Source organism: Penicillium hordei, assembly GCF_028827395.1.
Source record: "Penicillium hordei strain IBT 12815 chromosome Unknown utg000003l_segment0_segment0, whole genome shotgun sequence".
NCBI lineage: Eukaryota > Fungi > Ascomycota > Eurotiomycetes > Eurotiales > Aspergillaceae > Penicillium > Penicillium hordei.
This window is the reverse complement of record NW_026623144.1, coordinates 2,317,668-2,330,879: the sequence shown is the minus strand read 5'-3', so window position 1 is coordinate 2,330,879 and position 13,212 is coordinate 2,317,668. Positions and strand designations below refer to the sequence as shown.

At 51.0% G+C, this 13,212-nt stretch overlaps 4 protein-coding genes across 4 annotated transcripts; 2 read left to right on the top strand and 2 right to left on the bottom strand.

The window, feature by feature from the left end:
• Nucleotides 1-526: 526 nt before the first annotated feature.
• N7537_006116 (aspartate aminotransferase family protein) lies at nucleotides 527-1,921 on the top strand (the record flags this gene model as incomplete). Its single annotated transcript, XM_056897173.1, has 1 exon — nucleotides 527-1,921. One exon carries the CDS (start codon nucleotides 527-529, stop codon nucleotides 1,919-1,921), a length of 1,395 nt encoding a protein of 464 aa, XP_056752958.1.
• Nucleotides 1,922-3,268: 1,347 nt separating this feature from the next.
• Nucleotides 3,269-5,647, top strand: N7537_006115 (GMC family oxidoreductase; the record flags this gene model as incomplete). The annotated part of the gene is made up of 7 exons (XM_056897172.1): nucleotides 3,269-3,497; nucleotides 3,555-3,680; nucleotides 3,738-3,981; nucleotides 4,035-4,497; nucleotides 4,551-4,622; nucleotides 4,674-5,040; nucleotides 5,100-5,647. The coding sequence occupies 7 exons, from the start codon at nucleotides 3,269-3,271 to the stop codon at nucleotides 5,645-5,647; spliced, it is 2,049 nt and encodes a 682-aa protein (XP_056752957.1).
• A 256-nt stretch (nucleotides 5,648-5,903) lies between these two features.
• On the bottom strand, nucleotides 5,904-7,091 carry N7537_006114 (CaiB/BaiF CoA transferase family protein; the record flags this gene model as incomplete). Its single annotated transcript, XM_056897171.1, has 2 exons — nucleotides 5,904-6,985; nucleotides 7,040-7,091. 2 exons carry the CDS (start codon nucleotides 7,089-7,091, stop codon nucleotides 5,904-5,906), a joined length of 1,134 nt encoding a protein of 377 aa, XP_056752956.1.
• Nucleotides 7,092-7,843: 752 nt separating this feature from the next.
• On the bottom strand, nucleotides 7,844-11,240 carry chiA1 (class III chitinase ChiA1; the record flags this gene model as incomplete). Its single annotated transcript, XM_056897170.1, has 3 exons — nucleotides 7,844-8,136; nucleotides 8,338-10,629; nucleotides 10,688-11,240. 3 exons carry the CDS (start codon nucleotides 11,238-11,240, stop codon nucleotides 7,844-7,846), a joined length of 3,138 nt encoding a protein of 1,045 aa, XP_056752955.1.
• Nucleotides 11,241-13,212: the final 1,972 nt, after the last annotated feature.

The following is a 13,212-nucleotide window of genomic DNA, read 5'->3' as shown; positions in this document are numbered from 1 at the left end:
TTTTTTTTTGCTTTTGCTTTTTTGCCTCGAGCAGAAGGAGTGAAAAGTACGATTGGTGGCCTATACTTCATAGGGTGCCTTCATGGTAGTAACTAGCCGACAGGTTATATATCTCAATGAACTCTGGGCAAAATGTATGCAGGTTAGGACCCATGTACTGTTGAATTAAGTCTTGGTCTTCTATAGAAGGTGAGATTATTTAAATAGCACGGTAAAATATTATTTTCTGATTATTAGATCTTCAGAGAACCTCCGTTTAATGAAGATTTATCCGTCGATTATCTTACAAACCGGGTTTACTGTAGTTCCCAGCTGAATTATTGTAGCCGAGACGTTGTGATCCGCAAGGACTCATGTTGGCCGCGGCTCCGCGGCCAAGATAGCAAGGAGAAAGTACATCCCTGTAACCCATTAATGAGGGGAACAAGGAGGCAGTGATAACAAACTTAAGAAGGCAGTGACTCCTGAGAAATAGATTAGAAATACTCAGACACCATCATCCTATTTATCAGCAGCAGACCTCAATATGGCCCCTGGACTCACCACAGGAGAATCCACAGTCGCAATTATGCCCCAAAAGAATAACGATAATCCTCTCTTGTACACAAGTATCGACCAAGAAGAGCTTCAAGCCAAAACATCAAAGTACCTTCTCAACTATGGCACCAAATTCAACAAAGACGTGATCTGTGGCAGCAGAGGGCTCTATGTGTACACAGCCTCCGGACACAAAGTGTTAGACTTCACATCCGGACAAATGTCCTGCTTGCTTGGCCACGGACACCCAGAGATTGTGCAGACAATCACCGACCATGCAACCTCCCTAGACCACCTCTTCTCGGGCATGGTATCCCCCCCGGTGGTCAGTTTAGGCGAACGTCTGTGCGATCTTCTGCCAGCCGGCCTCGATAAAGCCTTCTTCCTCTCCACCGGCGGCGAGAGCAACGAAGCAGCCATAAAGATGGCCAAGGTATACACTGGAAACTTCGAGATAGTCGGACTAGGCGGTAGCTGGCACGGCGTGACAGCGCAGGCACTCGGCGCACAATACCACTTCGGTCGCAAAGGCCAAGGCCCACTGATGCCGGGCATGCTGATGCTACCATCACCGAACACATACCGCTCTATCTTCCGCCGCGCAGACGGATCCTACGACTGGGAAACCGAGATGGAATACGGCTGGCGCATGATCGATATGCAATCTTGCGGATCGCTGGCGGCTTGCATCGTGGAATGTATCCAGTCATCGGCTGGTATGCACGTCCTACCACCGGGGTACCTCGCGGCTCTAAAGCGGGAGTGCGAAAAGCGCGGAATGCTTCTGATCGTCGACGAAGCGCAGACGGGCGTCGGTCGGTGCGGCGATCTAATGGCTTTCAACCACGAAAAGGTTGTTCCTGATATCCTCACCCTCAGCAAGACGCTAGGAAATGGTCTCCCACTCAGCGCTGTCGTTACGAGTACTGAGATCGAACGCGTGTGCATCAAGCGGGACTTCTGCTTCTACACGACTCATGTAAATGATCCGCTGCCTGCTGCCGTGGGTGACAAAGTGCTCGAGATCGTGGTGCGGGATGGGCTGGTTCAGCACTCTCGTGCTATGGGTAAGGTTCTCCATGACCGGCTAAATGCACTGAAGGAGAAGTATGGCTGTATTGGAGATGTCCGTGGACGTGGACTTATGGCAGGGGTTGAGATAGTTGAGGATCGCGAGACCAAGACCCCTGCGCTGGCTTTGGGTAAGGCGATCGGGGATCGGGCTTATGATTTAGGCTTGTGGGCCAATCTCAGTAGTCATCCTAGCTTTGGGGGTGCCTTTCGTATCGCCCCACCGATCACTATTACTAAGGACCAGCTGGTTAGTGGCTTGAACATATTGGAGGAGGCATTTGCAACGACCCCTGGGACTATGCCTTTGTGATTAAGAACTGGTTGTTAGCGGTAGGTCTATTTTTTTCTAATTATATTGTGTTGTGTTTTCCTTTTCCGCAGTGTCCATGCTCCGGAGTGTTTCCATTCTAGCTACAATACCAATAAGGAGGAAAATATCCGGAAAAAAGACATCTAGAAAGATATTTGAAAAGACACCTGAAGAGACTATAAAAAAACGATAAGGCCGGACAAGCAGCAGACTATACTTAACCACTTCATGGCTTTTCTATGTCTAATCTTTGACATTGTATCGAGGAATTGAGATTGAAATTTCCGTACGACCAATGTATAACTTCGATAGTTTTGCCACAGTGGCTAGTGGAAATCGATAGTCTCTGCAAAATGGATCGAACCAAAGCTCATCCTCTAAAGTTGTCTAATTTTGCCGAGGTGGCTAATCACAAGGCGGGATCTGAGATCGGATTAGCAACTAGCGGAAAGTAAATAAATTGCAGCTAAATTGCACCTGACAAGATTAACCCTAACACCTCCACTCTCTGAGATCATTCTGAATCAATATTACATGACAACTGTCAATAGATAGCAATGTGCGATCAGAATCGATAGGTCCCTGTTTCGTCATATGAATGTTTCACTTCACGCCCATGGAAATCCAGACACTTTTAGTGGGGTTTGTTCTAGACTTTTAGATACACGGCTTTATCGTGGCTGGCTACTGGCCGCGTTATAATTGCGATCATCTAGCCAGCAGCCTATTAGAACCTTTTGTGAGACCCACCTATAGTGAGCACTTTGTGAGTGGAGAGAATCCCGGTCAACTATTGGCTCGGGACCTTTGGTCGGTGCATAGCAACCATGCCGTCAACACCTCGTTGGAGCCATGCTATCACAGGATTGATGTGTTGTCTCTGGTAACGCAACCATGGATTTATGGATTTATGGATTTTTTTATTGATCTTGGGTTGAAACGACCGAAAATGTATGTGGATCCGGGATTAAACGTGGTTGAATTGCAAGAAAAATCCGATTGTCTTAGACATTTCCAGGAACAAGCGATAAGAAACATGGAACGAGGGACGGGTAGAATGACCAGTTCTAAAACAAAGTTGATTTATTGGAAAAGACCATGTGGAGCAAGAGGCACCAATATCTCATTTGCAGAAGTCCCAATGCTGACCCACTGGTCTAACGCGATTGAGGCTTCAAGATGTGCTTATCTTGGATCATCGTGCGTAAAATTGAGAATCGCTAAAGCTCTTGACAAGGTTTTTCAAAGGTCTTACTCCACAGGCTTAAGCCTGTTTACCGTGATGGGATTTTTGTATATGAGATCCACCCTTCCACCTCTCGACAATCTGCGTCGCACACCCTCACAATGCGATCTAGTCTATCCGTTACCCAGATTATAGGCGCTAGCCTAGTCGCGAACCAATTTGCGAGCGCCTTATCACCGCGCACGAAGATCGACGATGCTTATGACTTTGTGATTGTGGGAGGAGGTCAAGCCGGGCTCGTGTTGGGCGCTCGTCTTTCGGAGGATAAAAACCACACTGTACTTGTTCTTGAGTCGGGCGGGGATGGAGATGATTATCGCAAGCGCATAGGTGCGTTCAATTATTTGATTGCGCGGAGTCACCGCGACATTTCTGACACAAATACAGATACACCGGCATATTCTTATTTCGACTCATTATGGACAACGCCTTTGAATTGGGATTTCTACACCGTTGCACAACCTAATGCAGGCGATCGCGAGATTAATTGGCCTCGTGGCAAGGTCCTTGGAGGTTTGTGCTAGCTTCGTATTCCAAAAAGCGAGGAATAGAAAATTAACACAGATATAGGCAGTTCCGCCATCAATGGGCTGTATATGACCCGTCCGGGTGAGGATGAAATTAATGCCTGGAAAGATATGCTCGGAGACATGGATGGTGCCGATAACTGGTCGTGGGACTCATTCTACGCTGCCATGAAGAAAAGCGAGACTTTCACTCCTCCAGTTGATGATGTGATTGATGAGGCTGGAATCGTCTGGAATGCGTCAAATCACGGCACCAACGGGCCGATCCATACATCATATCCGGACTAGTATGCCAAACCCTATTGTCTATAATTGACTGATAAGGCTAACGCATTCCTAGCACATTCCCCGAAGTGGGCGACTGGTTAACGTCACTACAGGCTATGGGAATTGATATTTCCGCTAATATGTACGGAGGCGAAAATCTGGGCGCCGACGTCTCAACCTCCTGCATCAACCCTTCAAATTGGACGCGGTCCTACAGTCGTTCTGGTTATCTCGATCCGCTTGCAGACCGGGGCAACTACGATGTACTAGCGAATGCGCATGTGACTCGCCTTGTTTTCGACAACTCTACATCTTCCGGCAAGAAGACAGCAGGTGCTGTTGAATACACAACTGATAGCGGATCAACGAAACTGAAGGTCAAGGTTAACAAGGAAGTCATCCTTGCGGGTGGCACTATTGGCAGCCCGGCTGTGTTGCTCTACAGCGGCGTCGGCCCCAAAGACGTCCTCTCTGACGCTGGTGTTGACCTTGTATCTGAACTTCCCGGCGTCGGTCAACACCTTCAAGACCATTTCGTGAGTGCGCTTCTTATTCATGAGACGAGCATTTAACTGACTTCGTTGCACAGAGTGCCACAGTGAAATGGAGCACGAATGTGGACACCGCAGGTTCCATCTTTTATAACAACGGCAAAGATAAAGTTCGTTCTGTGTATCCCTCATCCACCAAGCCCGTATGCTAATTCCTGCAGACTGATGCCAAGTTCCTCACTTATATCGATTCCGCTGTTGCCTACGTGAACGCCACTGCTATGTACGGCAGTAAGGTTGATGAGTATGAGTCGAAATTCCTCGCTTCAATCGATCAGTATGCGCCAAACACGACTTACGACGATGGCGTCGTCACCGGCTACAAGGCAATCTGTAACACAACGTCGAAGATCTTCGAAACCCCGACAGGTCAAATCGAGCTTCTATTCATGAACAGCGATGCAAACGGCGATATCGGCATCACAGCTGCCCTCCAACACCCATTCAGCCACGGCCGTATCTACATCAACTCCTCGAACCCGATGGACTTCCCTGTCATCGACCCGAACTATCTGGACAACCCAGCTGGTGTGTACTCCCTGCAACCAACATCTAACCAAGGTTTCATAACACTAACAATAATGCAGACGCCGAGATCCTCCTCGCAGGTATCAAACTCGCCCGCCAACTAGGCCAAACCAGCCCGATGAGCAAAGCCTTGACCAACGAAACTTCCCCGGGCTCAAGCGTCCAGAGCGACGATGACTGGATAGAATGGCTACGGAAGTCAGCCGGCACGGAGTTCCACCCGTCTTCATCCTGCGCAATGCTGCCCGAGAAGCAGGGCGGCGTGGTCGACGCAAACCTTCTCGTATACGGCCTCTCAAATGTGCGCGTTGCAGATGCCAGTGTCATCCCTATCGCCTTGTCTACGCACTTGATGTCCTCGACATACGGTATCGCTGAGCAAGCGAGCGATATCATTCGCGAATACTACAACTTGCCAACCAAGCCCGAGCCGGCTCTCAGTGGGTCGGCTCCTACGCCTTCCAGCACCGCGGCTGCCGCGAAGAAGAGTGGTACTGCGAAGAGCAACGGTAGTCCCGCTGGTCATGACGGCGCTGCTTTCTCGCTTGTGTGGACTTCTCTTCTCGTTTCTGTGCATGCTCTTGTTGGCTACGGCCTCTATCTCTAAGCTGGTGTTTGCGTTTGGTGGTAATGGTAATGATAATCCGCGCTGGTTGGAATCCGGCGTTAGTATGTATGAAGTTCAATGTCTGCAATTTGTTGGGAATCTCGGGAGAAGCGGAACTGGAAGTGTTTCTTTGTAATGATAGATACCTGCCTCTTTAGAGTCTGTTACATAGTATAAACCATTTTGAACATATAAATCTAACTATGTAGTAAGAGTAAAATATAAAGGCTTTCCATGTATCGTCATGTCAAAGACCTCAAATCTTCGACTTCCCATTCACAACCACGAAAGCCCCATCCCCCCTAACCTCAAAGTCCTTCCCATGCTCCCACCCAACCCACTCCCTAAGCGTATCCACACCCCCATCCCCAGGCAACATTCCACCACCCGTCCACCCACCCTTATCCGCCAAGATCGGCGCCGCAGGTGTACTAGCAAGATGTACCATAGGCCGTTGCTCATACCCATCCTCCTCAAGCTCGCGCTGCTCCAAAACAGGCGTAGCACAAGCATCCGTACCATCAAAAACAGCCTCCCATTCTGCGCGCGTCTTCTCTTTGAACTTCCTGGTAAAGATCTCCCTCAACGCCGGCCATTGCTTCCGATCCTCCCTCTTCGGCAGCTCCCCAATGTCAAACCCCAACCCCCGCACCAACGCCGCATAAAACTGCGGTTCCAAAGCCCCGACCGCAAAATACCGCCCAGCATCCTTAGTCTCATACGTATCATAATACGGACACCCCCCATCGAGCAGATTCTCTCCACGCGGCTCCGCCCACGCAGAAGTATTCCTCCCAAGTCGTGGGAACGTAGCAAGATACGCGGAGCCATCCACCATATTGGCCTCGACGACCTGGCCGCGTCCCGTATGGGAGCGGGAGATAAGTGCAAGCAAGATCCCCTGGAAACACACAGCGCCGCCGCCGGCGAAGTCGCCGAGGATGTTCCCTGGGGCGTGGGGCTTTTCTGCTGCGCGGCCGAGCATCGACAGCACGCCTGAGACGGCGAGGTAGTTTATGTCGTGGCCGGCCATATCTTTGTATTTCCCGTCGCGGCGGAAGCCGGTCATTCGGGCGACAATTAGGCGGGGGTTGTGTTTTAGCAGAACTTCTGTTGGGGAGAGGCCGAGGCGTTCGAGGACGCCGGGGCGGAAGGGGTCAATTAGGATGTCGGCTGTTGTGAGGAGGCGAAGGAGGATGTTTAGGGAGGCTTGGGAGCGTAGATTGAGGGTTATGGAAGTTTTGTTGCGGGTTAATTGGTCGCTGGTTATGGAGTTGGGTCGGTCTATGCGGAGGACTGAGGCGCCATAGTCGGCTAAAAGGAGGCCTGCGAATGGGCCTGGGGGGTGGTTATTAATTGTGATTATTATGTTTTCTTAGGTTAATTGCGTACCTGGAGCTAGGCCTGCTAGCTCAATGACTTTGATTCCCTTCAATGGTGACATTTTGTGTATTGGAGACAAGGAAGTTTCAAAGGTGAGGTACCTCCAGTTAAATACTTTCTCCGCATCCGAGGTCCGATATCAAAATGCGGGGAAATGGTTGCACATTGGCATATGCACTTCATAGTTACTATGAAGTTCATACTATTATGTCATTTGAGCTCGAAAATAATTAATAATATCTACCATCTAACTAGAGGGGGAAAAGAGATATAATGACATCTCTATGACATAAATGCACTTATAGTTCACATGGGGTAGGCAAGTTGATACATTATTATCCAATGAAGGAGTTGCGTCCAGGACCTAGTCGCCCCTACAAGTAGGGGAATCGCATCAGAGGGTTTCAGGGTTATAGACAAATGTAAGACAATATGGTAATTTTTATACAAAGAGCATCTCTACCTATTGATAGTAAAACAAGCAAGAATACATGAAAAGGAGGTCAGACTCGACAGCGACACCTTGAAATGGATATCATTAGGAGATTGAGAACAAACGGACTCGACCGCTCACAAACTTCAGTTCGAAGATGCGACGGTCTCGCCACTACTGGCCAGAGTAAATCACAAAAAGAGGCCAAGAGGTATTGAATCACTCCGGAAACTGGAGATCGGAAAAATAGAATATATAATAAAGACAATATCGTAAAGAAAGAGAAAGCAACCAGTACCGGTTCTTCTTGAGATCAGCATCGTCAGATCAATCATATCGCGTAGATGATGAGATCATGCTGTCCAGGCAAGTGGGCAGCTTCACAGCATCATGAACATGGAAAGAGCGACGGCGAGAACGCCACCGAAGAAGCCAGTCACGTTGGCACGCGAGGCCGCACCGGTGTAGACCGGGGATACGCCCACGGGGTTGCCGGTGGGCTCTGCGGTTGTGCCAGTGGCAGTAGTTGCGACGGTGGGCACGGCAGTGCGCGAGGGCGAGGGGTGGAACACAATGCTTGACGACGACGGTCTTCCGGCTTGGAAGCCTCCGGCTCCATTGCTGGGAATGGGCTTGGAGGAAGGAGATGGCACCACGGGGGCGATGCCGGGCACTGTAACCTCGCCGGTAGAGCCAGAGCTAGAGCCAGAGGAACCAGAGCCAGAGCCAGAGGAACCAGAGCCAGATCCAGAGGAACCAGAGCCAGAGCCAGAGGAGCCAGAGCCAGAGCCAGAGGAACCAGAGCCGGAACCGGAGCCGGAGCCAGAGCCGGAGCCTGAGCCAGAGGAACCTGAGCCAGAGCCGGAGCCAGCACCAGGAACAATGGCAGTAGCAGTGGGGGCCGGGATGGTGAGAGTTATGGTGCTACCAGTAGGACCACAGTGCTTGCAGAAAGTCTCAGTGGTGGTGTATCCCTCAGGTACCGAAGGGGCAGTGGGCTGCGACGCAGCCTCAGTGGTAGTGATAGCAGTGGCAACGGGCTTGGTGAGGGTCACGGTAGTAGGGGTAGCGGCGCAGTGGGTGCAGACAGTCACGGTAGTAGTCCAGCCTTCAGGGATGTCGGCAGTGGAGGTGGCAGGACCGGAAGTAGGGGCGGTGATCTCGGCGGTGCCAGTGGCGGTGGCAGTAGCGGGAGAGTTACCAGGGCACCAGGTCTTGGTAATGGTGGTGGTGATGGTGGTGAAGCCAGTTGGGCAAATATCAACGTAGGAGGTCACAATGATAGTTGTGGTGGTACCCGGAGCCAAAGAGGAAGGCGAGCCAGTGACGGAGGGAGTGGCGGTGATACCAGCGGGGGCTGTGGTAGTGTCACTGCCACTAGGCTTAGATCCTCCAGTAGTGCTGTCACCGGTAGGCTTGGAACCACCGGTAGTGTTGTCACCGGTAGGCTTAGGGCCTCCTGTAGTCTCGACGTGAGTAGGGTTGGAGCCACCGGTGGTGTTGTCACCGGTAGGCTTGGAACCGCCAGTAGTACTGTCACCTGTAGGCTGAGAGCCGCCTGTAGTCTCGACGCCAGTAGGCTTGGAACCACCGGTAGTGTTGTCACCGGTAGGCTTAGAACCGCCAGTAGTACTGTCACCGGTAGGCTTGGCACCACCGGTAGTGTTGTCACCGGTAGGCTTAGAACCGTCAGTAGTACTGTCACCTGTAGGCTGAGGGCCGCCTGTAGTCTCGACGCCAGTAGGCTTGGAACCACCGGTAGTGTTGTCACCGGTAGGCTTGGAGCTTCCAGTAGTCTCAGCGCTGGAAGACGGGACACCGGTCGGGATGGCACCTTCGCTAGTGGAAGCGGTGCCAGACTCGGTCAAAGAAGAGACAGGGGCTGTGCTGGAAGAGTGGTCCGAGGCAAGGGGAGTCGAGCTTGGAGCAGTGTGGGTGTGCGCGTGGGTGTGTGTGTGGGAGCCGTGTCCATGTCCGTGTCCATGTCCGTGTCCGTGGCCATGGCCATGCGAGCTGTGGGTGGGCTTTCCAGTGGCGGAGGGGTGTCCAGATGAAGCGGAAGGAGTAGGGGTCACAGAGCTGCTAGGGACGCTTGAAGAGGAAGACTCGCTGGAAGAGGCAGCGGAGCTAGAAGAAGCAACGGAGCTAGACGAAGCAACGGGGGTGGACGAAGCAACGGAGCTGGACGAAGCAACGGAGCTAGAAGAAGCAACGGGCGTAGACGAAGCAGCGGGCGTAGACGAAGCAACGGGGGTGGACGAAGCAACGGAGCTGGACGAAGCAACGGAGCTGGACGAAGCAACGGAGCTGGACGAAGCAACGGAGCTGGACGAAGCAACGGAGCTAGAAGAAGCAACGGGCGTAGACGAAGCAGCGGGCGTAGACGAAGCAGCGGGCGTAGACGAAGCAACGGGGGTGGACGAAGCAACGGAGCTGGACGAAGCAACGGAGCTAGAAGAAGCAACGGGCGTAGACGAAGCAGCGGGCGTAGACGAAGCAGCGGGCGTAGACGAAGCAACGGAGCTAGAAGAAGCAACGGAGCTAGAAGAAGCAACGGAGCTAGAAGAAGCAACGGAGCTAGAAGAAGCGACCGTGGTGGAAGTGGTGGAAGACGGGACAGTTGAAGACGAAACAGGAGGCACAGTTGATGAATGGGTCGGGGTAACGGTCGTGGATGTGACAGGGCGAGGAGCGCAATCGTACAAGATGTCCTTGATGTGCTCAGTGTAAGTTTCTCCATCAATGACGTTGTTGTCACCGGCGGTGGCCTCCCACAGCATAACACCACCGAAGTGCTTGGGGTGCTTATCCATATAAGTCTTGACAAGGGGCTTCACTTCGTCAGGGGTCACGTAGAATCCAGCGTTAGCGGCAGCCTTGGAAGCAGGAAGTCCGATGAAAAGCTTAGTATTGGGGTTGGCGCTCTTCTCGATGACACCGACCCACTCATCGAAGTTGAACTTGCCGGTGCCGTTGACATAGTCTGCCGCAGAGCAACCCGGGGTGTTGTAAAACTGAACCCAGAGGAAATCAAAGTACGATTTGGCAATAGCATCGCTGAGCTGAGCATCAGGGATGGGGCACTGGGGAGCACCGGAGATGTAGTAGGTTTGCTCGGTGCTCGTGGCGTAATGCTCGCGAAGACGATTGATCATGGCGGCGTACCCTAGATCGGCGTGTCAGAGATAGTACGGCCAGGAAGTTAGAGGCTTAGGGGAACATACCAACACCTCCGTTATACTCGATATCAAAATCGAATCCATCAACTGAGGAAGTGAGGAATGGACGAGGGTAAAGTTGTCCAAGCATGGTCTCGGTCCAACCCAATGAAGAAATTGCTGAATTGTAAGGACCGAAGGAGTACCACAGGAAATCCGCAAACCATTCACCGGTGGCATCGTCTGGGAGAGACTGGGTTGTAGCACTACCACCCCCGATGGACAGCAGGACTGTCTTGCCGGCAGCCTTGCAGCTGGGGATATCCTGCCAGATCTGGTGACACCCACTCAGCAGTTCGGTGCCGGGGAAAAAGGTGCCATCACACTGATTGGCAAAGTTGGAACCAGGGAAGTCGCCCACATGTTTGGGAAACTGATTAATGAAACCGATGTTGATGATGTCCGAAGTGGTCTGTTCACAGAAATGCTTCAGCCGGGGCTGGTTATCACCTTGTCCATAGTAGACAGCGACATTATTCTTCAGACTGGCATCGACAGCAATAGCAGATGATGCAAGGAGTGACAGGGCCGACACGGTGGCAAGAGACTTGAACATCATGGCTAGAAATGAATGTAGTAATTATATGCAATAATTAAATGCAACACAAATCGCTGATTAACCCGATAAAATGAACGGCAGGTTAGCTCGCGAACAACGAGAGGACGCAGACAAATATCTGCTTGGGAAGCTTTCCCAAAGAGCTCAAAATGAGAGTGTTGATGGTCGAAAGAAAATGCAACAACTCTCCGGGGGAAAGAGACTGAAATACATCGAGCGCTAGTTGGGGGCTGTCCATATCCGCCCCCTGGAGCAAGTGCCGACCTCCGACATAGTGCGCACTAATCAAAAAGGAGAACAGAGCTATCAAAGCGTGGAAATGAAAGTGTATGATATCCGGATGCTTCCACGACTCAGAGGTCAGTGCCACCCCGAACGCTCTCCACCGGTGCAGGGCAACCCAACGCAGAGTTGCAAGGTGGATTCAAATCTAGATAGTGTGAACACTAGACCCGGGGGCAAACCGGACCTGGATCTATTCACAACAGCGATGATGCGAAATCCATGGCAACTCAACGTGAAAGTCGCGTGGACCGGCTTTCCAATTGTAGACTGGTGACAGGCCAGACGCAGGTATAATACGGCCACGCAGCAAGTGGCGCAAAAGAGTCACATCCGAGTAAGAGATGAATCAGCCATGAACCATAACAGGTTTTGTTTGGAGAGGGGTATGTGCTGACCCCGTGCCTATTTCGGCCTATCCCGGTGCAGTAAAATTGCAAGAGCCGCATAAAAGAGGCTAAAAACCCTAACGGACTCTAGCCGCATTAGCATGGGGTCATGACTGGAGCAGAGGCAATTAGCTTGATATACAAAATCCAATCATAGCCCATCGCTTAGCCCCTCGAGCACAGATACCTCGGGGCCCACCGGCCATTGTATGTCGGGTTAAATCCGAGAGTGGAATAATTATATTAACGCAGGAAGGTAGGAAGGTGAAAGCAATACTTGTTTGACAAGTGTTTGAATCAATTACTAAAAGAGTTAGAGTGTACACGTGGGTGTAACAGGGTGGAAGGATATGGTCTAAGGTTTTAATATCTTTCCAAATCAAGTTCAAGACCGGAGGCTAAAACCTAACAAACCTACACTAAGCCCTTAAGAGCGAATAAAGTGGGACGGACCCCTTCCAGGTTCGCCAATCATAGATGCCGATCCGGGAAGAAGCCGGATCACCATTTCTATTTGGTTACATTAATCACAGCAATCACAGCATTTACGGCACTTCAAGATTGGTGTCTCACTTCATTTCGAATTGATCACCACTAGTCCCTCTTAGTTTGTCGACCTAATGAACTCATTTTGAGATGTAACTCTGCGTTGGACACGTTTTAGCCTACGGCCCCCAAAATTTCCACGTTCTATTTTCCCTTTTATTTCCCGGTTTATGCAAGGTACCCATGTGTGCTTCGGAGATATGCCCTCTCTAAGGGGATGTTTAGGCCACAATAACGCCACTCATCATCCTGCCTGATTGCTCATGATTGAAGCGCTAGCCAATCTTGGATGTGCGCAATTTACAATTAGAGTATGGGCACCGGGGAAAATGTAAAACTGAAACGGCCGCCTTTCCTATAACTCTCCCTGTACCACCACTATTCTGCCTACCTATGTAGGTGTACCCATGGTATTAGTCATCATCCAGCCCTGCCAAGTGCCTAGGTGATGTTGGGGTTCAACTTGAACGGCTCTTCCCTAAGTGAACACTTGTTCCCTACGTTTCCACTGGCGACCAAAACGACGCCAAGAATTGATCTCTGTAGCCGAATTCAAATTTCCTCCTTTTACGCCCAGTCTGGTCGAGCCCCTTCAAGATGCCTTTCTGCGTTCTCTCTCGTTCTCTCTCGTTCTCATTCGCCATTCTCCAATCCTTCAAGTCGAACTTATCTAGGAGTTTTTCTAGCACATGTCCGAGGGGTTAATGGTGATTTTAAAGACCGGCATTCCATCCCGAATGATTAACCCTCGAATA